This window comes from Ascidia mentula, chromosome 9 (assembly GCF_947561715.1).
Source record: "Ascidia mentula chromosome 9, kaAscMent1.1, whole genome shotgun sequence".
In the NCBI taxonomy this organism is placed as follows: domain Eukaryota; kingdom Metazoa; phylum Chordata; class Ascidiacea; order Phlebobranchia; family Ascidiidae; genus Ascidia; species Ascidia mentula.
Window position 1 is genome coordinate 8,794,122 of NC_138574.1, and position 23,053 is coordinate 8,817,174.

Consider the following 23,053-nt stretch of genomic DNA (forward strand, 5'->3'; position numbering starts at 1 on the left):
TCAAATGTTCGCCTATATCAGGCGACTTCTCCACTTTATGCTTCGTTTAAGTTCGCATCCAAATTAATGAGTATTGCTGCCTCAGTATATACATTTTGTGAAAACGAAATAGTGTGAATTGATCACGGAAGTGTGCCAAAGTTACATTGATGTTTTTGAATGGTAATTATGCTCTAATTTGTGTATATACTTGTGTTTTGTTTTTGATAAATCCATTGAAGTCGTGCTCAGTCATGCGTGAAAAATATTTCGTTGATATAAAAAAAATTTCGCCGAAATGACAGAAGTAGAATGTCTGTTGGTCTGCAAATTCTGCAAATTTGTGTCATCTGTTTAAATTAGACGGGTCATGGAAAAAGGTTTTACGTGTGAATTACATAGATGTTTGTTAGCACAGTTTTACTGTGTCATTTGAAACTTTAAGTCGGTGCCTGAGCTAATCTAATCCACCTGTATTTAGCTTCATTCGTTTTGATGGATGTGAATAGAAGCTACGTAGGCATGCTGTCAACATCGAAATGTAATTGAAAATTACTGCTCTGTGAAAGCAATACTATATAGTGCAGAAGATTGTGTGCACAGATTTATGTGTGTATTGTATATTTCAAACAAAGTTGTTTTGATTTCAAAGGTGGATTAGTTTTATGCTCTATATTTGTGTTCAAGTAACATTATGGCTGATGCACTTAGTATATTAAGGGATTACAACATTGGCAAGAAATCTATTGAAGAGCATGATGGACATATTATATTTGGTGATTTTTCATGGCCGAGTGATGTGAAGACTAACTACATAATTTGGGGGCAAGTATACCAAGTTTTGTAGGTTGTAGACATTAAAAAACATTTGCTGGTTCTGCAAAATTGTTTGTACTTTGTGATTTATGTATTTTGTCAAAAATATTATCATAAATCTTGTCTATGTAGAACTGGGCGAGATGGAAATCCAAAAGAATATTACACCCTTGAGTCCATTCTATTTCTGCTGAAGAACATCAAGCTTACTCATCCTTTGTATGTCCGACATGCAGCTGCAGAAGAAATTCCAGTTGTTCGTCGTCCTGACAGAAAAGACCTTCTTGCATATTTGAATGGAGAGATAGGTAACTCTAAAACATGGTATATATATTGCAAGCTTTGTATTATACATCAATATGGATGCAAGGCCTCTATTAAAATCAGGCACGTAAGATAGTATTTCCTGTTGCCACTGCATTTCCACTGCATGGAAAGTTTTATTCTTAAATGGAAATAAATAGTTTTGGCTCAGTAAATAGGTTCATACAGTTTTTGTATATGCTAGTTTGAGGGTTAAAATCCTTTTCTGTATATTCAAAATGTGCATGAAATTATTCATGGTTTTATTTGGTACATTGATAAGTTGGTTATTAGCAATATATATATAAGAACTATGATAGTGTTGATCATCCCAACAACCTGTTTTTAATTTTAGCTACATCAAATAATGTTGACAAAAGTGCTCCGCTGGACATAACGCTGCAGAGGCCAAGCAAATTTAAAAGACCTGCTGCAGCTCCTGTTGCAAGTGAAGATGCATCATCCTCTGAGCCAACAACAAAACGTTCACGCATTGATGATGGACAGAAAGCAATGCGAAATCGAGTAAGTTTACTATATTGTTTCTTTTGGTTTTATATAAACATAGAGGATTGGGCAGTATGATTCACAAAAATTATGGTTCTCTAAAAGCATAAAAGTGGTGCATTTTGGGTTGTAGCGTTTGGTTGAGCGTCTTGGAACCAACAGAGCAGAGAAAACGGTGACAACTGAACAAATTAAATCCACAAACATTTCTGAAGCTATTTCGGTTGAAAAGATTGCTGCCATGAAAGCAAAGTTTATGGCAAGAAAGAGGAAAATGATCCCCGAAATTGATGAGCCAGGACAAACATATGGTGAATAAATCTTGCTAAGGTCACTGCTTTTTTCAGTTTGTTTATCCCCTACTCAAGTCTGAGATCACTTTGTTGCCCATTGTTCGTTAACATTTTGTATCATATTTATTTAGTCTAAACATGGGAGTCTATGAACCTGTTGCTGGGTAAAAATGCATATACTGGTGTATTTCCATGAAGTGTATAACTGCCACTATATTATGGCAAAATAATCATCGAAGTGTGATGCTTGATCATGTAATACTAATAGCATTTACGGCAAGGGACATACAGGGAATTTTCCAAAAAAATTATGCGAGCCTCTACATCGAATTTAAAATGTAGTAAACAAAAACTTTGTTGTTATGTTTATCCCAGACAAGACAGATGACTCGAAAGAAGCAGGTGATGATGTAGTTGATGATGATGATGGTGCAATTGATCTAACCACAGAAATCTTAGCACGAGAGAGAAACTGGCGAACAAGGTCCACTGTTCTGCAGAGCGTTGGTAAAAACTTTGGCAAAAATGTTTTTGCGCTTCTGTCCTCCATAAAAGCAAAGGAAGAAGGAAGAAATGCAGCTGGAGAAAAAGAGTCTTCAACTGCTAACAACATAATTGCATCATCTTCTAATCCTACCAAATCCAGTAGTGCAGTAAGTTTAAGTTTAGTATTTGACTGATTACATCTGTAAGGTAATAAAGTTTTTTTTTTGTTTGTGTGACTTAAACTTTTTTAATGTCATGCCAATCTTTTGAGTCTTGTTGAATTTTGTCTTTGTGGCTGTCTTGCATTTTAAATGTTTCAGCAAATATTTTATTGTGTTAAGTTATCTGTCTGCTGTTGAACCATTTTTCAGTATTTTTGCAAATGCTTTGCAGTTAAGGGTTCCTTACAATCAAGTAAATGCAGTAGCTCATGAAATTGTACATAAATATATTATTTTACATTTTCACGAATGAAAATATTTGTATGAAGGTCTTTGATCGGGTATAGACACAGATTTCATTATCTAGCCGAGAGTCTGGGGGCAACATATTTGTCAATGTATACAAAAAGAAAAAACTATGTTTGATTCAAAAGTTCAAAAAAATTTGTTTTTTCATATACAGTGGATACTGATTGTGTAAATCGCATTGTATTTTACTTTCCAAGGTCTGTCGTGTAGCCAAATTTTAATTTGTGTATTGTACAGAGTACCAAGAAACCGGTGGCACAAGTTCCAGGATACAGTCGTTATGATCAGGAAAGGTTTCGCGGAAAGGAAGAAACTCTTGGTTTTCGCATCGATACCATGGGAACGTATCATGACATGAGTTTAAAGTCTGTCATGGTAAATGCCTCTGCTATTTAGAAACCTCTGTAAAACTTGACATGAGTGATATTAAGGTTATTTGCCATAATCTAGTGTTTTGTCTTGAATAGAGTAGGCCTAATTGACCTATTTAAAAACAATTGTTTCCTTAAAAAGGAAGGGGCAACTGCAAAAAAGTCATCATCGCAAATTTCCAAATCTCGACCCATGGTGAAACCAGCTGCACCTGTGGTTGAGCAGTCGTCAAAACCAGCGAAACGTGTATCCCGGACACCCATTATAATTATCCCTGCAGCAACCACCTCTCTCATAACTCTTTACAACGCAAAGGATGTTCTTCAAGACTTAAAAGTAAAAATCTGGTATTTTCCAATTTTGTTTACATTGCATGAAAAGCTATCTTGTTCATTCTTGTTTGTGAATGTAAAAGTTCTGGTAAGGGATGTTAATTTTACTTTATGTTAATTTATGTTGTTGTTTTTTCAGTTTGTTTCAACACAACAGAAAAAGAATGAAGGCATGAAGCGTGATAATGAAGTTCTTATCCAGAGAAGAAAAGATAATGGAGCAGCTACTGTACCTTACAGAGTAATTGACAACATCTCAAAATTACAAACCCACGATGATTGGTAAATTCCTAAAATTTATATTGAAACTTTAAACACATATAAACATTACCTTTTAACCTTAAAGGGAAAGAGTTGTTGCCGTTTTTGTGCAAGGTCCTGCTTGGCAGTTTAAAGGATGGCCTTGGCTTCTCCAAGATGGATCTCCAGTTGACATTTTTGCCAAAAGTTAGTAAAAATGTAACTTAATTCCTGACTAACATTTGTATTGGTAACTTCTAAGGGACGCATGCACAGATTGGTCAAAAACTTTTACCTGTTTATTGAACATTAGTGATTCGAGATTCTTTGTATAATGTTGCAAAAATGTATGGTTTTGTTTCAAAATGAATAAATGGAAATACTACCTGATCTTCTGTACATAATATGTATATAACTACATGTAAACACACTGCATGTACAAAGATTTTTTACACAGGAAGAGACAGTCACGTTTTTCTCAATTGCGTTGAAACCACACATTATATTGTAATTGTTTTATTTGTTTCAGTTCAGGCTTTCCACCTGAAGTTCGTTGAACAAAAGCTGGAAAAAAATGTTGCGCAGTGGAATGTCCACGTGATGAACTTGAGCGAAACCAAACGTCATATGGACAGGGCGGCATTACTTAAGTTTTGGGAAGTGTTGGACAGGTAACACTTTGTCACTGTAAAAAAGGTTACAAAAAACATTTCCTGTTTTATTTTTAGGTACATGGTGAAGCACAAATCACACCTTCGTTTCTGATTTTTTTGTCAGTTTATTATTATTGTTATGATACTGTTTCGTTTACATTGACCTACAAGGTGTGGTTAGGTCGTAAAATGTGGACATACTCAAGTAGGCTAAACACGAGCTGCGTGCCTTATATTCGGCGCTGTTTGTTCGCAAGGTGCTTGCTACGAAATACAATCATGTGCGTTTACTCCCGTTCGCTTGTTGAAATGTTGAAATATAATTATACATAATCTAAGGTTGGCTGAGTTGTCTAACAACATTAAGTAGCCAGCAGTTAAAAAAATTGCAGAGCTCGTCAAAAAAAAACATGACATATGATGTCCCTGCTCAATAATCTACGAAAGTCGAGACTGAAAAAGCGTGTGAGTCACTTTTTGGAGGTCCTTGATTTTGCACGCGATAAATGAAGCCTTTCAAAAGTCGGGTTAACCCCGTATAGCCGAACACAGAACTGTCATGCGAAATGGATATAACCATGGTGAGAGAATGCTGTATAATATCCTAATCTGTTTTAGGCGTTTGCTTGTTTCACTATACGATGTCGGTCTGTATTGAACGTCTATAATCAATGTAAAAAAGCTTATGAAAGATATCGCCATTCTTCTAATCCCTTGTTGTAGTAAGAACAGTCCATCGGTGACGGGATCTGCAGCCAGTAAGCTGTCTGACTGGGACTTATTGCTTATCTTTATGTGATGTTGGGTTCTCGGAGATACAAGACCATTGTAGCACTGCACTAAATCGTGCTCGGCTCGGAGCACCAAAGCCAAAGTTGATTGGGATTAACCTTTTCACCTACGCATCCAAACTCTTAAAAAAAAACAGCACAAAACCAACTCACAATCTTATAAACAAATTCCAAAAACTGACTTAAACATGTATGTCATAAATAATCATCGATATTTTCGACAATTTAACTGTTTAAAAAAACGCTATTTTCGCAGCCTGATCAAACAGCTGTGCTTTATATTTCTATGATTGATTGAAATCCCACGTGCGGTTGCGGTTGCACATAAAACCGCTTCGCATTTCACTTCACACACACACAATAGCGTGATAATTGCAACAGTTGCAATTTGGTTTTGCATTTGTGTGTTGCAAAGCTGTGTGAATATTAACCCCTGCTGCACAAGCGTGTCGTATGGTGGCGAATTTTGCAGTTTTTGCCTTTAAATGAATTCTTTTTTAGGATTGTAGCGTCTTTCTTTTCACCATATTTACCGATACCAGATTGGAAAGTTTGTTTTTTGCGCGAAGGATTTTGTTTCGGCGATCATTAATTGCGCGGACGATCGCAACGTTTTTTCGTATGTTAATGCATTAGCTCATTAATATTGCGCGGATTATCGGTAAATTTTCGCAAAAGTGCGTGGAGGATATATCCTCCGACATTTTTTTCCAGTCTGGCCGATAATAGCGTATATACCTGAAGTACCAAACCATCTTTTGTTTGTGCAATAGTGATTGTAGTAGACTATAGTAAGAAAGTAAGTTGTAGTTAGAAAATGCCTCGAATTGACAATGATATCAAGCTCGACTTCAAAGATGTGCTGTTGCGTCCAAAAAGAAGCACACTTCGGAGTAGAAGTCAAGTGAATGTAACAAGACACATCAAGTTTCGAAATTCTGGTCAAACTTATACAGGTGTTCCAATAGTAGCTGCAAATATGGATACAACTGGGACTTTTGAAATGGCCCAAGCATTTGCACAGCATGACGCTTTTGTTACAATCCATAAACATTACACTGTGGACGAGTGGGCAGAGTTTGCTTCCAACCATCCAGAGTGTTTAAAAAATGTTGCTGTAAGCTCTGGAACTGGTGATGCAGATTTCACAAAACTTGTTGACATTATCGAAGCAGTTGGAAAACTGCAGTATATTTGCCTTGATGTTGCCAATGGCTACTCTGAACACTTTGTTGAATATGTCAAGAAGGTACGTGATCGCTTTCCCCATTACACAATATTCGCTGGTAATGTTGTTACCGGTGAAATGGTGGAAGAACTCCTTCTTGCTGGAGCTGATGTGATTAAGGTTGGAATTGGACCTGGTTCTGTTTGCACTACAAGAAAGAAGACTGGAGTTGGATACCCACAAATCAGTGCAGTTATCGAGTGTGGTGATGCTGCCCATGGATTGGGTGGTCATATTATTTCTGATGGAGGTTGCACATGTCCTGGAGATGTTGCAAAAGCGTTTGGGGCTGGGGCTGATTTTGTCATGCTTGGTGGCATGTTTGCTGGTCATGACCAGTCTGGCGGGGAGACCATTTCTAGGGATGGCAAAAAGTTTAAACTGTTTTATGGCATGAGCTCTACTACAGCTATGGAGAAGCATGTTGGAGGTGTAGCCAACTATAGAGCATCAGAAGGCAAAACAGTTGAAGTTCCTTACAAAGGTGATGTAAGTGAAACCTTGTCAGACATACTTGGTGGGGTCCGATCAACATGTACTTATGTTGGTGCTGGAAAACTAAAGGAACTTCCAAGGCGTACCACATTTATCCGAGTCACACAACAGTGGAATCCTATTTTTGGACACTAAAAATATTGTTGTCAGTCATATAAAATTACATGGTCAATAGTGTCTGATTTTCATGTACAGAAGAAATTGTAATGTTAAACACTGTGTGTATAGTATTTCTGTGACATGCATACGTCAATGTCATTGTTTACTTTGGGTTAATATTCACCTTGTTGAGCGGCGCAACATAAGTACACAGTGTTTTCTGCTATGCTGCTTCTTTCACAATAGTGTCTTGTTGGTGCAACATTTTCATAATAAACGCTTAATGTTTATGGTTTGTTTGGGAGCTTTTGGCTATATTTGAAGGTTGTGATTTGTTGATGTTATTTTAAACAATGGAGCGCCTCAATATTGTCAAACAGCATTTGGTAAGATTGTGTCTAAGTGATAGGAAAACCTTGAGTATTGTTTTTGTATTTCATCCAGGTAGAGCAGAATATTAGTTAATGGAAAAAAATAACTTCATGTATAAAACACGGGCTCTGCTGCATAATGTAGTCAACATCACAAATCGAATTTTTTTAGATAAGGAACAAAGTTTCGGCCAAGGCAGCCAGCACAGAGTTTCGATACACACTTAATGGACCCATAGCTTTAAGTGCTGAAGAACGAGCATTTTACGAAGAAAATGGATACTTTGTGGTGAAGAATCTTTTGTCAAAGGAAGATATTGATAAATACACACAACGGTTTAAACAAATCTGCACCAAAGAGGTGAAACAAGTAGGATTAAAAAATCGCCTTTACAAGCATGTTCAGTTCCGTGGTACCATAGAATACTAATAATATGAGTATACTGTGGTGGTACTGTATAGTGTCGGAAATACGTGACAAATAGAATGTATAGATCACTTTTCCGGACATGGTGGTGATGCGTGATGTAACAAAAGCCAAGGCGAAGGAAAAGTTTGGTGAAACATCTGTCAACAAACTTCAGAGTTTTTACAACGATCCTGTTCTGTTTTCATACTGCAAACACCCCAAGGTAAAATGTCAACTTTTTGTCAAACAAAAAAAGTTATTTTGTGTTACGTTATTTTCCAGGTTCTTAAATATGCCGAAGCAATTGTTGGAGAAGACATAATGGCGGTGCATACAATGTTTATCAACAAACCTCCTGATACAGGTATTTACGAAGCGTTATATGTAATATACAGAAATATTTGGCAAAGAACACCTTATCATACGCATCAAGGTACAAAGACGTCACGCCACCCGTTGCATCAGCAGGGCTGCCAGATGGTTAAAACACTTGACGGCCAATTTTTTTTTCTCTTACGGCCAAAATTCGGCCAAATCACGTTTTTGATATTTTTTTTCTCTTACGGCCAAAATTCGGCCAAATCACGTTATAAGTTTGATGATTTCTACAAAAACGACTACATAGCCGGAAATAAATTCGTAAATTGTATGTTCAAAACACTGTTATCTATATGCTTATCAGTGGTTTCAAAACCGGTTATGTTGCTAAAGCATTGCGATTGCAGCATAATTCTTTACCAACTCAGTCAAGATTAGTTTATGACGTAACAATTTTTCGGAGACATATTTATGACAACACAATCGTCCACAAATCTGTTGATAACCTGAAACCAGCAATGCCTTTTGTGGATTTATATAGTACCAAGTGAAATTCGGCCAAATTCGGCCAAATATCTGCCTTACGGCCAAACGATTTTTTCGCGGCCAGGCCGATTTTCAAACGGCCAAATTTCTGGAATTTGGCCGTGAAGACGGCCAAATGGCAACCCTGTGCATCAGGACTTGCATTATTTTCCATTTCGTCCAGTCGATCGAATTGTTGCGTCATGGACAGCTCTTGAGCATGTTCATCGTGACAATGGCTGTTTGGTTGTTGTTCCAGGGTCACATAAAGGCAAACTTCTAGAACACGCCTATCCAGACTGGAAGGTTGGTCAATTATTGTTGTGTAAAAGCGCGAAATATACATCAAATACAGGTCTACTGTTTTATTAGAAGCCCATTTAAATTTGTGTGCGTACTCGGTAGTGATTGCATTGCAACAAATGCTGTAGGCGCGAAAATCGTGTTTCCATTTTGTAAAACATTAATCAACATTGGATGTGATACATCCCTTTTAACACGATGCATCAAGCGGCACAACGTTGGTCTATACTGCTTCCTGGACTTCTAACCAATTTTGTAGAATCATTTTCTGATTTTCGCATACTTTAACAGGGTGGAGTTAATAAAGCCTACCACGGGATAAAGGAATATGACACGTATATTTCTCGCGTCCAGCATTTGATTATGGAGCCTGGCGACACGGTGTTCTTTCACCCATTACTCGTTCACGGATCGGGTACAAACAGAACTACTGGTTTCAGAAAAGTATTACCTTTTGATATTTCGTATGTGTGCACATTACGAATAAGTGTTTTAATAAATTACATTTTTAGGCGATTTCGTGTCATTTTGCAAGTAGTCACTGTCACTACATTGACGTGACTGGAACAACACAGCAGCTTATGATTGATGAGTATACGAATGGATATAAACGGAGGACAGGAAGGGAATATGTTGGTTTCGACTACCGCAATGTTTTCAGGGAAAAAGTCCGGCTTGTGCAAGGAAGAAAAGTGAATTTATGAGCTCCATTTTTTCGCTCATGTGTTAATTTAAACCATCAAGTTTGAGCTGGCCATTCAACCGTCCGCTAAAGAATCAAGTTCCATTATCGGCCAGTCAATTTTGTAATAATAAACTATATACTGAATGTGAATCAACTTTTGACATTTTATGCTGTGTTTCATTCAATAATTGTTGTATTTAGGGAGCATTTTACTTCCATAAAGTGTCGTCCATATAAAAAAATTTAGGCGCCCCAGCTTTTACCATTGTATATTTTTGCATAGGATTTTCTATTTGTTGTATTTTGTGATTTGAACATTCTGTTTTACATCTTTAATTCATTGTCTCATTTCTGTACAATAAACTATGCAATGAATTGAGTTGCTCCACGCTGTCTTATGCTACATTGCAGGTTTTTCGTATGTCCTGGTTTTTAATCTTTACACGAGAAAGTTTTTGTGATCTGTTATGTATACAGACACATAACTAACGTAGTGGTCATGTGACCTGTGTGGTTTAGTTTAGATAGAACATATCCACAAAATTATCTACGCATGTTCTGACTTGAATGTATGGTACAGACAGGAGGGGGCAATTTAGTCAGTAGTTGTTGCAATGTGTGCTCCTCGCCACATTTGCAGGCAGTTGAGCCACCCAAGTCCGCACTTTCATAAAACACGCCATTTTACATATTATTTTATCAAACACCGCATTTATGCTCCTCGGAGGACCTTTTAGCTCCTATACGGCTGTGTGACATAACAAGGGTATATGTGTAATTCTTTGGCATAACGTGATCAGGTGGGGTCTTTATTTTCATAGGTTGTGCAATGAGCACGCAGTACTTTTTTTTCCTAGAAGGGTCGTGTGTGTAAATCTGCACTCGGCGAAGTCACTTTGCCAAATAGTTTCACCTGGTAAAGCTACTTTACTCAAAGAAGGAGCCTAAAGTGTAACCAGCGACCACCTCTTGCGACGGTGTGTAATAGTCTACTTGAATTTTGTGCTGTCTGTTTCGGGCTAAGCCTATTTTTATGCGTTATGTCTTCATTTACATAATTAATTTGTTAGAAGTGCAGCATTTATTTCTGACTTTAAGGTTTCTAAAAAGGAAAACTTGAACCTCATCTGCAAGACTTAAAGACTTTTGTGTCAAAAGTAATAATACTGTTCCACCGGACACCCGAGGAGGAAATAAGCTTTTCCGGGGAAAAAACTCTAAAAATAATAAATATTTCAAAAATAATCGTATTTATGAACTGTAGTTGCAGAACATGATTCCCATGCATTTTTAACATGTTTGCACTGTCTGCTTTCATAATACAAAATACACGGTGTTGGACCCACATCAAGCGTACCACCATCACACAGTGCTGTTGCAATCTTTGCAAAATATTTCAATAATCCTTATTAAACATATCATTATAAATATAAAACAATCAGCTTCTTGGCAATACTTTGGAAGGGGTACAACCAAACAGAAGATCCAGAAAGAGCAATCGTCCGACCAGGGAGTTGCGTTGTACTTGCCACAACATCCTGTGTGACTCTCGTTTCTTGAGGCAATGTGTTGCCATCGTAGCCTACGCGTGAAACAAGAAGAATGTAATGCACATGGGTTGCTCTTCTGACCCTGGTGCGATATGAAAGAGAAACCGGCACGCAAGATGTTGGCCCATTTTTTTTCTCTTGTTTGTCCACATTCTTGTAAAACAAGCTGCGCAAGACCCGCAGAAGGATGCACCGTCTATAGTTGACCATGACATTTGTGCGCTGTTGCCCAGAAAAGGTTTTCGGCTAACCAAGTAGATGCGCAACAGCGAACATGTCCTTGTGTCTATCCCCGAAAAAGAGCGATCAAAAGTCTTTTACCAAGCGGAAAATATCGTATGTGGTCATAGTTTACGAGGACTGGGCTAACCAGGCCTAACGCTCAACCAACCAAGTTATGGGAACTCAGCGGTTAACGGGGTATATTGTGGTTAAGATACACTGGTGGATAAAAGCGCACAACCTGCTATGGCGTGCAGTCAGCAACATGAAATTGCACCAGTCCACTGTGTACATAACCGCATACGTGAGACGTGCCGGGTGAAATTACACTGTGGACTCGGACGCAGGCCAATATTACATTTGTCGAGAGACGCGAGCCAGGGTACAGCACAAGTATCCTGTGATGCTGCTGTCAAAATTAGTGTCTTTTTGCGGTTGTTGCGACATTTGCGCAGTAAACGCAGAATGTTTGTGATATGTGTAGATTTCGACGTATATGTAATAATTTTGTTTGGTAATGTTATTTTAAGCAATGGAACGCATCAACATTCTTAAGCATCATTTGGTAAGATTGTGTGGAAGTGTTGGAAAAAACAAAATGGTGACTTTTAAAGTTTGTAATTAGCCTATATCTCAATCTCAATTTGCATTGTTGGCTGTATTTCATGTATTTTTTCAACTGATATGTAAGAATATGCATTCGTTTAGCAAAAAAGAACTTGGAAGTTTTTCTAATTCATAGTACAGATGAAACAATAAGCGAAAATGTTTGTGGTAATAAAGTACAATGTTTTGCAACAATGCAAAACAACCAGGCAACATTAGGGATAGTCAGCTAAAGAAGTCCAATGCTGGGAAGATCATGTATTGTCATGCGACAGCATGGTACAGCACTTCTACGTTAAACATTAAACATATATAAAATTTATAGATAAAGAGTGAAGTTTTGGGTGTGACGACAAGCCCGGGATTTCGATACACAAGGAATGGGTGCGATACTTTAAGTGCTAAAGAACGGGAGTTTTATGAAGAAAATGGATACTTTGTGGTGAAGAATCTATTGTCAAAGGAAGATATTGATAAATACACACAAAGATTCAAACAAATCTGCACCAAAGAGGTGAAACACAGTCGTTATCACTCCTTCATAAGGTTATGTCAGCATGTTCAGTTACCTGGTGCTCCATTGATTAATATGTGACAAACAAAAACGTTTAGATCACCTTTCCTGGAATGGTGGTAATGCGTGATATAACAAAAGTCAAGCAGAAAAAAGATTTTGATGAGATGTCCGTTACCAAAGTTCAGTATTTTTACAACGATCCTGTACTGTTTTCATACTGCAAACACCCCAAGGTAAAATGCCAACCTTTTGTTGATTAAAAACAGTATTATTGTCCTATGTTATTTTCAAGGTTATAAAATTGGTTATACCTTTCTTTTAGAAAAAAACTTGGTTTTAAAAAATGCTATTTTAAGGTTCTTGAATACGCCGAAGCAATTATTGGCAAGGATTTAATGGCGGTGATGACAAATCTCATAAACAAACCACCCGATACAGGTAATTTTAACGATATAATTCGTGCAATACATTGATGCAAATTTTATTGTGTGCATTAAGGTACAAAGACGTCGCGCCACCCGTTGCATCAGGACTTGCATTATTTTCCATTTCGTCCAGCCGATCGAATTGTAGCGACATGGACAGCTCTAGAACATGTTCATCGTGACAATGGGTGTTTGGTTGTTGTTCCAGGGTCACATAAGGGCAAACTTTTAGAACACGCCTATCCAGACTGGAAGGTTGGTCAATTATTACAGAATCCAGAAGCGCTGAATAGGCAACAAATCAACTTCTTATTTAGTTATGATTGAAATGGCTTGGACTAATTGTGTTTCACAGAGACTTTGTTGCAACAAAGAATTTGCACGAAAATCTTGTGATTGCGCTGAGTAAATGATCAATACGTACTTGGTCGACGTTTTTTAATGATGTATCATGAATTAGGCCTACATGAATTCTTTCAACTTTCTGCTGAATACCTAATAAACTTTGTATTTAATACACTTCTGATACAATTTATGACATTGGCTCTACGTGTATTCTCTGATGAAATAATTATTGGCAAATTCCAGCATTTCTCAAACTTCTGTATTCGCAAATTGTTGAATTTACATGCATGAGTGATTTTAAACAGGGAGGAGTCAACTGGGCTTACCACGGTGCTAAAGGCTATGATGAAAACACACCGCGTACTTACCTTGAAATGGGGCCAGGAGACACGGTGTTCTTTCACCCATTACTCGTCCACGGATCGGGAAGAAACAGAACCACTGGTTTCAGAAAGGTTCAGTCTTTTGATATTTTGTATGTGTTGACATTACGAAATTAATGTTTTAATATATCACATTTTCAGGCGATTTCGTGTCATTTTGCAAACAGTCACTGCCATTACATAGACGTGACTGGTACAACACAGCAGCTTATGGTTGATGAGTTTAAAAACAAATTCAAACGTGAAACAGGAAGGGAAGCTGATGGTTTCGACTTACGCGATTTATTCCGGAGCAAAGTTCGGCTTGTTCAAGGAAGAAAAGTGAATTTATGACTTATGTTTTCCAGCCAGTGGAAGTTGATACGCCGTGTTCAAACGTGCTGATTAAGAGTTGGTTGCTTTGATGTTCGTATTCTGCATTTTTTTGACTGGCTTATAATCAATGTTACCACCTCCCTTAATTCTGAAATCTGTCCTTTTTTCTAAAGTCAAGAAAATTCGAAAGTCCCCATTTCTCAATTTTGTTCTTGTTTATGAAAGAACATGTTTATTTTTTAAAACTTTGAGCTGTTCAAGCTGTGACTACCCCCTTTTTTTCCGGAAAAAACGGCTGCAATAAAAAAAAAAGATTTTCCATGAACAGTTTTCAATGTAAAAGCTATGGTAAAAGTTACTTTTCATTTCAGTATTCGCAAGGTCTTTGCACCCAACGGCAAAAAAAAACAGAACTTGCACCAAATGCCATATAGCCAGACTTCTCAATGCTGGTTGTACAATTCGACGAATTGCAAGTTGCATGAAATCACGAACAGAATGATCAGATTACCGCGACAGGCAACTGAATGTTCGGTTGTCAAATGCAACCTTTCTTTCTTTCTTTGATATGCTTGAGTGGACGCGTCAACAGCAAATTGTGTTGTTGAAATCTGCCAAGGAAGGTCGGTAAACCCAGTCACAGGGTGCTAGCAAGACAGGAAATAAAAGGCTTTCGTACTGCTGACACGAAAACACTGAAACTGTAAAACTGTTAGTGTCAGTAATGCCCAATTGTTTAGGGGTATGATTAAAAATACACAACACAGCATTTAAGCAAAGACATTAAGTCAAAGATGGTCAGATTGAGAGGTTTGAGTAGTGTTGGCAAAGTTTGAAGCCTTCTGTGTGCAGTATACTCCTTGTACGATAGTGTTCAAGTTGGAGACTGACATGCATTATGTTTCAAGTTTTGACCATTTTTTTTACAAATAGGCCCTCATCGGCGAAACCGGGAGGGCCTTCAAGACGCGACTGAAAGAGCATCGCCGTGATGTCGCATCGAAAGATGCCAGCAAGACTGCGTTGGCCAATCATGCGGTGACATTGCGACATAAAGTTGACTTTGATAGAGCCCAAGTCCTGGAAATGGAGCTGGACCACGCCAAGCGGCTATTTCTTGAGTCGTTGCACATCCACAAAAATAGTGGTTGCGTCAATAACAAAGAACAATGTGTATTCTTTCCCGCAGTTTACAATAATTTGTTGTAATTGTTGTGTCTTCTGCAATGTTTGGTGCCTCTTCCTCTAGCACGTGAGTTGACAAGCGGTGTCAACGTTCCCCCTTTTTCTCTTTCTTTTGTGCCCCTGCGTGTTTTAGTGTGATTCAATTGTTGCGTCATACCTGATGAAGTCTCGCCGCATGGCAGACGAAACGTCGTAAAATACAATACGTTTATGCCAGAAGAGCAGTACATTTTTAATTGCAATATGCCTGGCAGCAACAGGAATTTCGAATAAATTGTAGATACGTAGATATTAGTCATATGTGGTTAAACGTTTGTTATTTACTAGAAAAAAAAACAGTCTGGGTAAACTGAGGAAAGATGGCCCATTAAAACATTTTGTTGATTTATCAGTCACATTGTTTACGTGGTTCCACTACGCTCATCTCACGAAAAGCATTCGTTTTTGCGGATTGTAGGCGACGATATACCGTTTTGATGTTTACAAGCTGAAAAACCAACAACAGAAAACAGCGTTGATGTAAATTGTAAAAGAGCTTTTGAAATTTTTAAACACGTTTTTTTTTCAGTTCTAGCCAATAGCAGAGGTCTTGCCACAAACCTAATTGGCTTTTATGGTTTAAACGTGCAGGTAAAAATAAAAAAAATCGTGTTTTTCTTTAAGGGGTCCATCTTACCTGAGTCTACTATATGTTAGTTTCACTGAACATTAGTTTTAGAGGTTTACAATCGTTTTACAGTGCGCCAATGAATTGTCTAAAATATTTTATTTTATGATAAATTGCAACAACTATAAGATGCCGTCATATGTTTTAAAATACCGCAAAAATTGATATGTTGAAGTGCTTTATTGTATTGGATACGCACGAATTATGTCTTAACTAGTCACGTAAAATTTCAGCTTTCCATTTATAAAAACATCGTGCGGACGACAACAGCCGGACTTTTCCGTTGCTCACCAAATCATTATGACGCTTTAAACGCGAAAGGCCGAGATTTTTATGATCAAAATGGATACCTTTTTGTCAGAAATCACATCCCAAACAAAAATGTTGCAAAATATATGGAACGTTTCAAGAAGATTTGTATGGAAAAGGTACACGTGTAAGAAACCTGCATAACATTTGCGACACGACACACGACACTAGTATATATTCGGTATATATATATAAACTAAAACGTTTTGCAATTATGCAAAACATCCAGGCAACATAAAGGATAGTTCACAAGCATTTCGCAGATATGGGAAATTGTCAAACGATAGCATGATACAGCACTTCTACGTTAAACAATAAACATATACAAAATTTCTAGATAAGGAGTGAAGTTTTGGGTGTGACGACAAACCCAGGATTTCGATACACAAGGAATGGGTGCGATACTTTAAGTGCTAAAGAACGGGAGTTTTACGAAGAAAATGGATACTTTGTGGTGAAGAATCTATTGTCAAAGGAAGATATTGATAAATACACACAAAGATTCAAACAAATCTGCACCAAGGAGGTGAAACACAGTCGTTATCAATTTTTCATAAGGATTAAATATGTGACAAACAAAACCTTTAGATCACCTTTCCTGAAATGGTTGTAATGCGTGATATAACAACAGTCAAGCAAAAAAATTTTTTTGATGAAACGTCGGTGAACAAAGTTCAGTATTTTTGCGACGATCCTGTTCTGTTTTCATACTGCAAACATCCCAAGGTAAAGTTCCAACTTTTAGTCAAACTAAAATTTTTGTTTGTCTTACGTTGTTTCTAAGGTTCTTAAATATGCCGAAGCAATTGTTGGAGAAGACATAATGGTGGTGCATACAATGCTAATAAACAAACCTCCTGATACAGGTAATTCATGAAACGTTATATGTGCAATAATGAAATTTTTGGCAAAGAACACCTTATCATACGCATCAAGGTACAAAGACGTCACGTCATCCGTTGCATCAGGATTTACATTATTTTCCATTCCGCCCGGCTGGTCTTATTGTTACATCATGGACAGCTTTGGAGCATGTTCATCGTGACAATGGGTGTTTGGTTGTTGTTCCAGGGTCACATAAGGGCAAACTTCTTAAACACGCCTATCCTGACTGGAAGGTCAGTTAATTATCATATAGAGTGCAGAAGCACCAAACAAACGAACGATAAATCCACTTCTCATTTAGTTACGTATAAATGGCTTGTGCTGGTAGTGTTTCGTAGAGATTTTGTTGCATCAAAGAATTCACTCGAAGGTCTTGTGATTGCACTTAGTAAATGATCCATCTGTACTTGTCGACGTCTATGTAACGCTGTGTCATGATGATGTAAAAATATATTTGGTCAACTGCTTGGTGGGTCCAAGTTGGGTCAAATTAGACAACAGACTTGTATTTTGAAAGTATTTAACACACTTTTGATAGGATTTATGACATTGGCCTTACAGGTGCAATCTTTGCTTGAGTATAATGATTGGCAAATTCCATTTTTCACAGGAAACTTTTATTCGCAACTTGTGAATTTAAATGCATGTGTGATTTTAAACAGGGAGGAGTCAACTGGGCTTATCACGGTGCTAAAGGCTATGATGAAAACACACCGCGTACTTACCTTGAAATGGAGCCAGGAGACACGGTGTTCTTTCACCCGTTACTCGTTCATGGATCGGGAAGAAACAAAACCACTGGTTTCAGAAAGGTTCAGTCTTTTAATATTTTGTATGTGTTGATACTACGAAATAAATCTTTCAATAAATCACATTTTCAGGCGATTTCGTGTCATTTTGCAAGCAGTCACTGCCATTACATTGATGTAGCTGGAACAACACAACAGCTTATGATTGATGAGTATAAAAACAAATTCAAACGTGAAACGGGAAGGGAAGCTGTTGATTTCGACTACCGCAATCTATTCCTGGGCAAAGTTCGGCTTGTTCAAGGAAGAAAAGTGAATTTATGACTTATGTTTTCCAGCCAGTGGAAGTTGATGCGCCGTGTTCAAACGTGCTGATTAAGAGTTGGTTGCTGTGATGTTCGTATTCTGCATTTTTTTGCTTGGCTTATAATCAATGTTACCATACCTCCCTTAATTCTGAAATCTGTCCTTTTTGAAAGTCAAGAAAATTCGAAAGTCCCTATTTCTCAATTTTGTTCTTGTTTATGAAAGAACATGTTTATTTTTGGAAAACTTTGAGCTATTCAAGTTGTGACACCTCTATTTTCATTACACTGCACAGCTTACCATTAATTTAACATGCAGTTCTGTTCATTGTCATGTCGAAAAAACTATACAATACGACAGACGGTGATTCTCCGTGAGGAGATCACCTTTACATGGGCGCCTGATGACTCGATAACCTTTATGGTTTTATCGGTGCCCATGCCATTTCATTTCCTTGTATATTGTTCTTTGCGTAGTTGCTTTTTTCGCAAAATAAACATGATTTGATTTCATCAGTTTAAACGAACGCGTAGCGGTCAGGTTGTTTTATAATTATTACCGCAAATCGTTTATTACATTGTTGTTTTTTATTGCCCTCCATATTTTTAAATACGCAATATTTTTATCCCCTTTTTTCCCGGAAAAAACGGCTGCAATAAAAAAAAAATGATTTTTGATGAACAATTTTTTAATGTAAAAGCTATGGTAAAAGTTACTTTTCATTTTAGTATTCACAAGGTCTTTGCACCCAACGGCAAAAAAACAGAACTTGCACCAAATGCCATGTAGCCAGACTTGTCAATGCTGGTTGTACAATTCGACGAATTGCAAGTTGCATGAAATCACGAACAGAATGATTACCGCGACAGGCAACTGAATGTTTGCTTGTGAAATCCAACCTTTCTTTCTTTCTTTGATATGCTTGAGTGGACGCGTTAACAGCACATTGTGTTGCTGAAATCCCCGAAGGAAGGTCGGTAAAACCTGTCACAGGGTGCTAGCAAGACAGGAAATAAAAGGCTTTCGTACTGCTGACACGAAAACTGTTAGTGTCAGTAATGCCCAATTGTTTAGGGGTATGATTAAAAATACACAACACAGCATTTAAGCAAAGACATAAAGTCAAAGATGGTCAAATTGAGAGGTTAGTGCAGTGTTGGCAAAGTTTGAAGCCTTCTGTGTGCAGCATACTCCTTGTGCGATAGTGTTCAAGTTGGAGACTGACATGCATTATGTTTCAAGTTTTGACCATTTTTTTTTACAAATAGGTTGCAGCAGAATCATAGGCGCAGCAGACCGGGTTGCTAATACGTTTGTGCCCTTTAGGGTTAAAGGTTGTATGATGTTATTATCTAACTGAAGATGTATGGTCTTAAGCATCTTCAGAAAAACCCGGTTAGTGAATAAATTGTAGATACGTAGATATTAGTCATATGTGGTTAAACGTTTGTTATTTACTAGAAAAAAAAACAGTTGGGGTAAACTGAGGAAAGATGGCCCATTAAAACATTTTGTTGATTTATCAGTCACATTGTTTACGTGGTTCCACTACGCTTATCTCACTAAAAGCATTCGTTTTTGCGGATTGTTGGCGACGATATACCGTTTTGATATTTACAAGCTGAAAAACCAACAATAGAAAAGAGCGTTGATATAAATTGTAAAAGAGCTTTTGAAATTTGTAAACACGTTTTTTTTTCAGTTCCAGCCAATAGCAGAGGCCTTGCCACAAACCTAATTGGCTTTTTTGGTTTAAACGTGCAGGTAAAAATAAAAAATCGTGTTTTTCCTTTAAAGGGGTCCATCTTACCTGAGTCTACTATATGTTAGTTTCACTGAACATTAGTTTTAGAGGTTTATAATTGTTTTGCAGTGCACCAATGAATTGTCTAAAATATTTTATTTTATGATAAATTGCAACAGCTATTAGATGCTGTCACATGTTTTAAAATACCACAAAAAATAGATATGTTGAAGTTCTTTATTGAATTGGATACGCACGAACTATGTCTTAACTATTCACGTAAAATTTCAGCTTTACGTTCATAAAAACATCGTGCGGACGACAACAGCCAGACTTTTCCGCTGCTCACCAAATCATTATGACGCTTTAAACGCGAAAGACCGAGATTTTTTTGATCAAAATGGATACCTTGTTGTCCAAAATCACATCCCAAACAAAAATGTTGCAAAATATATGGAACGTTTCAAGAAGATTTGTATGGAAAAGGTACATGAGTAAGAAACCTGCGTACATTTGCGACACGAAACTAATATATATACGGGTAATACAACTTTAAAGGAAGCAAAACATGTCCATAGTCCAATCTCGTGTAATGCAACTACATAAAATCATTGCCCAACAGACACATGTTCGTGATATGATTATCGTGCGAGACGTGGCAACCCTTGCAACAAAGACGAGATATGATGAAACATCTGTGAATAAACTCCAGAATATACATAACGATACAACCCTTTTCTCATATTGCAAACATTCGAAGGTAATTATAAATCGCTGGTAACAAAACAAAATTGAATGCTATAAACGTTTTAATCTAAACATTTTCTAGGTTTTGGCCTATGCAGAAGCATTCGTCGGTAGCGACATAATGGTAGTGAGTAGTATGTTTGTCAATAAACCACCCGATGCAGGTAACACTAAACTTACTGAAACCAATACGAAAAAGAAACTGATTTTGTCCCCAAGGTCTCCTGACGTCACGTCATCCATTGCATCAGGATTTGCATTATTTTCCGTTCCGCCCCGCTGATCGAATTGTTGCGTCATGGACAGCTCTGGAACATGTTCATCGCGACAATGGATGTTTGGTTGTTGTACCTGGTTCACACAACGAAGGACTTCTAAAACACGCCTACCCGGACTGGAAGGTGTGCGCTTTGCTATTTGACTTCCTTCTTGTGTTTTATCTATTATTTGTTGGACTTATGCCGGTGGTGAAAGTTAGCCAGAACGCCGTTTCGGTAAAAAAAGTTTGCTGGTACAGTGCGCCGACTGGTGTATATATCACAATGGTTATAAAGAAACTTTAATAAAGAAACTCGAATTTAAAAAATCTCACCTGGTTGTACGAAAACACAGTGGTTTATTTTTTAGTGTAAATTGCCAACAAGTGTACGATACACAATGAATACAGATGATAATATTTCTTATTCAACTACCTTTGTATATTTCGGTGCCGACTAATTACCCACCTATCTGGTTAATAACCACTGGATTAATCCATGAGTGATTTTAAACAGGGAGGAGTCAACTGGGCTTATCACGGTGCTAAAGGCTATGATGAAAACACACCTCGTACCTACCTTGAAATGGAGCCTGGAGACACGGTGTTCTTTCACCCGTTACTCGTCCACGGATCGGGAAGAAACATAACAAGCTCATGTAGAAAGGTTTTGTTATTTGAAATGTTTTAACATAACTTTTCCCAACCTTTCAAGCAAACCTAATTTTTTAATATATAGTGTTCCGCATATTCTCGCGACCTGAGCATGGAGAGAACTATAAAATAATAGTTATGACGTAACAAACAAAAGGAGAACTATAAAACATCAAAACTAACACATAGAGTTGGCAATTTTTTGCTTACTTGCAACAAAGCGACACGAAAACAACTTTCAGGTGACCCAGCTAAGACAGGTTGGAAAACACTGTTTTGCATATCTACTCAAATAGTTTTATCTTCATGATTGTCAGTGTAAAACTGTATGATAAACCCTGGGAATAGAGACCAACATTTTGCAAATTCGTTTCAGGCGATTTCGTGTCATTTCGCAAGTAGCCACTGTCACTATATCGACGTAACCGGGACGACCCAACAAACCCTGAGTGACGAATACAGGGAACAGTTTATACGTACAGGCAGAGATGGCGAGCGTTTCGATTACCGTCGACTCTACATGGATAAAATGCAACTTGTCAAGGGAAAAAGAGGAAACCTCTAACTGTTTTTGTGTGATATTTGGCAGTAGCGGACCCCACTGACGAGAGGACATTTTTCCCGCAAGTAAAAATGCCTATTTCAGAATATCGCAATGACTTATGACAGCAAGTGTATTGTTTTTTATGTATTATGCGAGAGTCTTTCTTCGTGCATTAATTTTGTGCTAGCATTTTTCTTTCAGATGTATTCGCTCTGATGCTTTTTTGTTGCACTTACGATCCGAAGTTCTGTGTAAACATAACATAAAGTTTAAATTTGAAGTAAAAACTTTGCAATAAACCAAAATCAATTGCTTCCTTTGCAAAGAAGACGTATTTCCGAGCAAAGTTTCGCCGCCCAGAGAAACACAATTTGCAAATCGCCAAATAACGGCCCGCTGAATCTTCGTTCACGTTGTACTGTCAGGTAATTGCTGCAGTCGATATCCGCATGATATATTTATTAGTGCTTGAACGACTTTAAATCGCCGAGTCACCGAACCAGAATCGAATACCCCAACACACATACTATAAGCCCCCAAAATTAACCACATATTCTCCAGCGAGGATTCATACGCACGTGACAAAGCATTTATGAGGAAAAAGGGTTTTAGTAAGAAAAAAATGCTTTCTTTGCAATTTGAATTTGAAATCATGGCTAATAAGTTTCGCTGCAATGCCGATTTCCTCGATAATAAATTTAACTAGCCAAAAAAAAAAGAAAAAATTATCCAAGAAAAGGTTAAGATAAGCGTTTGATTCAAGTCACTAATTATTGTATGCATTTTGTTTCTTATGCATGTATTCATTGTGTAGGCCAATAGCACGAATCCCTCTTCTTCTGTGGACGATCGCTTTACCTATCTGCTGTTTCTGTGTGACCCACATCTGTTTTTTACACATGTTTCAGGGATTTCCTGAAAGACGTAATTTCCGTTACTCGTAGGTACGTAAAGCGTGTATTGGTTATC

The 23,053-nt window shown here is 37.5% G+C and overlaps 6 protein-coding genes across 9 annotated transcripts; all 6 read left to right on the forward strand.

Annotated features, from left to right (window-relative positions):
- Window positions 1-636: 636 nt before the first annotated feature.
- On the forward strand, window positions 637-4,783 carry LOC145913275 (parafibromin-like). The gene is made up of 11 exons (XM_083000874.1): window positions 637-804; window positions 928-1,103; window positions 1,454-1,623; window positions 1,739-1,916; window positions 2,274-2,551; window positions 3,092-3,229; window positions 3,368-3,562; window positions 3,698-3,840; window positions 3,905-4,005; window positions 4,328-4,469; window positions 4,527-4,783. The coding sequence occupies exons 1-11, from the start codon at window positions 674-676 to the stop codon at window positions 4,561-4,563; spliced, it is 1,689 nt and encodes a 562-aa protein (XP_082857000.1). The 5' UTR covers window positions 637-673; the 3' UTR covers window positions 4,564-4,783.
- A 1,236-nt stretch (window positions 4,784-6,019) lies between these two features.
- LOC145913344 (GMP reductase 2-like) lies at window positions 6,020-7,359 on the forward strand. Its single transcript, XM_083000965.1, has one exon. It carries the CDS (start codon window positions 6,060-6,062, stop codon window positions 7,098-7,100), a length of 1,041 nt encoding a protein of 346 aa, XP_082857091.1. The 5' UTR covers window positions 6,020-6,059; the 3' UTR covers window positions 7,101-7,359.
- A 325-nt stretch (window positions 7,360-7,684) lies between these two features.
- On the forward strand, window positions 7,685-9,694 carry LOC145914758 (phytanoyl-CoA dioxygenase, peroxisomal-like). Its single transcript, XM_083002595.1, has 7 exons — window positions 7,685-7,796; window positions 7,930-8,067; window positions 8,127-8,208; window positions 8,278-8,324; window positions 8,844-8,993; window positions 9,282-9,434; window positions 9,503-9,694. The coding sequence occupies exons 2-7, from the start codon at window positions 7,945-7,947 to the stop codon at window positions 9,692-9,694; spliced, it is 747 nt and encodes a 248-aa protein (XP_082858721.1). The 5' UTR covers window positions 7,685-7,796; window positions 7,930-7,944.
- Window positions 9,695-11,979: 2,285 nt separating this feature from the next.
- On the forward strand, window positions 11,980-15,339 carry LOC145914513 (putative phytanoyl-CoA dioxygenase). The gene is made up of 8 exons (XM_083002334.1): window positions 11,980-12,012; window positions 12,379-12,567; window positions 12,666-12,803; window positions 12,927-13,008; window positions 13,069-13,250; window positions 13,646-13,795; window positions 13,865-14,044; window positions 14,410-15,339. The coding sequence occupies exons 1-8, from the start codon at window positions 11,980-11,982 to the stop codon at window positions 14,470-14,472; spliced, it is 1,017 nt and encodes a 338-aa protein (XP_082858460.1). The 3' UTR covers window positions 14,473-15,339.
- Window positions 15,340-15,528: 189 nt separating this feature from the next.
- On the forward strand, window positions 15,529-18,649 carry LOC145914757 (phytanoyl-CoA dioxygenase, peroxisomal-like). The gene is made up of 8 exons (XM_083002594.1): window positions 15,529-15,853; window positions 16,124-16,318; window positions 16,537-16,725; window positions 16,788-16,925; window positions 16,984-17,065; window positions 17,136-17,317; window positions 17,747-17,896; window positions 17,966-18,649. The coding sequence occupies exons 2-8, from the start codon at window positions 16,286-16,288 to the stop codon at window positions 18,155-18,157; spliced, it is 966 nt and encodes a 321-aa protein (XP_082858720.1). The 5' UTR covers window positions 15,529-15,853; window positions 16,124-16,285; the 3' UTR covers window positions 18,158-18,649.
- A 636-nt stretch (window positions 18,650-19,285) lies between these two features.
- Window positions 19,286-22,585, forward strand: LOC145913381 (phytanoyl-CoA dioxygenase, peroxisomal-like). Of its 4 annotated transcripts, none has more exons than XR_014403336.1 (8): window positions 19,286-19,534; window positions 20,175-20,369; window positions 20,506-20,643; window positions 20,713-20,794; window positions 20,850-21,031; window positions 21,404-21,553; window positions 21,626-21,782; window positions 21,917-22,022. XR_014403336.1 is itself a non-coding variant. In XM_083001013.1 (8 exons), exons 3-8 carry the CDS (start codon window positions 20,337-20,339, stop codon window positions 22,103-22,105), a joined length of 774 nt encoding a protein of 257 aa, XP_082857139.1. In that variant the 5' UTR covers window positions 19,406-19,534; window positions 19,842-19,903; window positions 20,175-20,336; the 3' UTR covers window positions 22,106-22,585. The 4 variants fall into 4 exon arrangements, 2 of the variants coding, with proteins under 2 accessions (XP_082857138.1, XP_082857139.1); XR_014403335.1 differs by having other exon boundaries at window positions 21,626-21,800; window positions 21,917-21,980; XM_083001013.1 differs by lacking the exon at window positions 21,626-21,782 and adding an exon at window positions 19,842-19,903 and having other exon boundaries at window positions 19,406-19,534; window positions 21,917-22,585.
- The last annotated feature ends 468 nt before the right edge of the window (window positions 22,586-23,053 follow it).

Coding starts and splice junctions, on each gene's coding strand:
- LOC145913344 (XM_083000965.1), top strand. CDS start 6,060: ATGCCTCGAATTGACAATGATATCAAGCTCGACTTCAAAGATGTGCTG.
- LOC145913275 (XM_083000874.1), top strand. CDS start 674: ATGGCTGATGCACTTAGTATATTAAGGGATTACAACATTGGCAAGAAA. Junction 1,104..1,453: donor ATATTTGAATGGAGAGATAG/GTAACTCTAAAA, acceptor TTTTAATTTTAG/CTACATCAAATAATGTTGAC. Junction 1,624..1,738: donor AGAAAGCAATGCGAAATCGA/GTAAGTTTACTA, acceptor TTTGGGTTGTAG/CGTTTGGTTGAGCGTCTTGG.
- LOC145914513 (XM_083002334.1), top strand. CDS start 11,980: ATGGAACGCATCAACATTCTTAAGCATCATTTG. Junction 13,251..13,645: donor ACGCCTATCCAGACTGGAAG/GTTGGTCAATTA, acceptor GATTTTAAACAG/GGAGGAGTCAACTGGGCTTA. Junction 13,796..13,864: donor GAACCACTGGTTTCAGAAAG/GTTCAGTCTTTT, acceptor TCACATTTTCAG/GCGATTTCGTGTCATTTTGC.
- LOC145914758 (XM_083002595.1), top strand. CDS start 7,945: ATGGTGGTGATGCGTGATGTAACAAAAGCCAAGGCGAAGGAAAAGTTT. Junction 8,068..8,126: donor CATACTGCAAACACCCCAAG/GTAAAATGTCAA, acceptor GTTATTTTCCAG/GTTCTTAAATATGCCGAAGC. Junction 8,209..8,277: donor CAACAAACCTCCTGATACAG/GTATTTACGAAG, acceptor ATACGCATCAAG/GTACAAAGACGTCACGCCAC.
- LOC145913381 (XM_083001012.1), top strand. CDS start 19,502: ATGTATGGTCTTAAGCATCTTCAGAAAAACCCG. Junction 21,032..21,403: donor ACGCCTACCCGGACTGGAAG/GTGTGCGCTTTG, acceptor GATTTTAAACAG/GGAGGAGTCAACTGGGCTTA. Junction 21,554..21,916: donor TAACAAGCTCATGTAGAAAG/GTTTTGTTATTT, acceptor AATTCGTTTCAG/GCGATTTCGTGTCATTTCGC.
- LOC145914757 (XM_083002594.1), top strand. CDS start 16,286: ATGGAACGTTTCAAGAAGATTTGTATGGAAAAG. Junction 16,926..16,983: donor CATACTGCAAACATCCCAAG/GTAAAGTTCCAA, acceptor GTTGTTTCTAAG/GTTCTTAAATATGCCGAAGC. Junction 17,066..17,135: donor AAACAAACCTCCTGATACAG/GTAATTCATGAA, acceptor ATACGCATCAAG/GTACAAAGACGTCACGTCAT.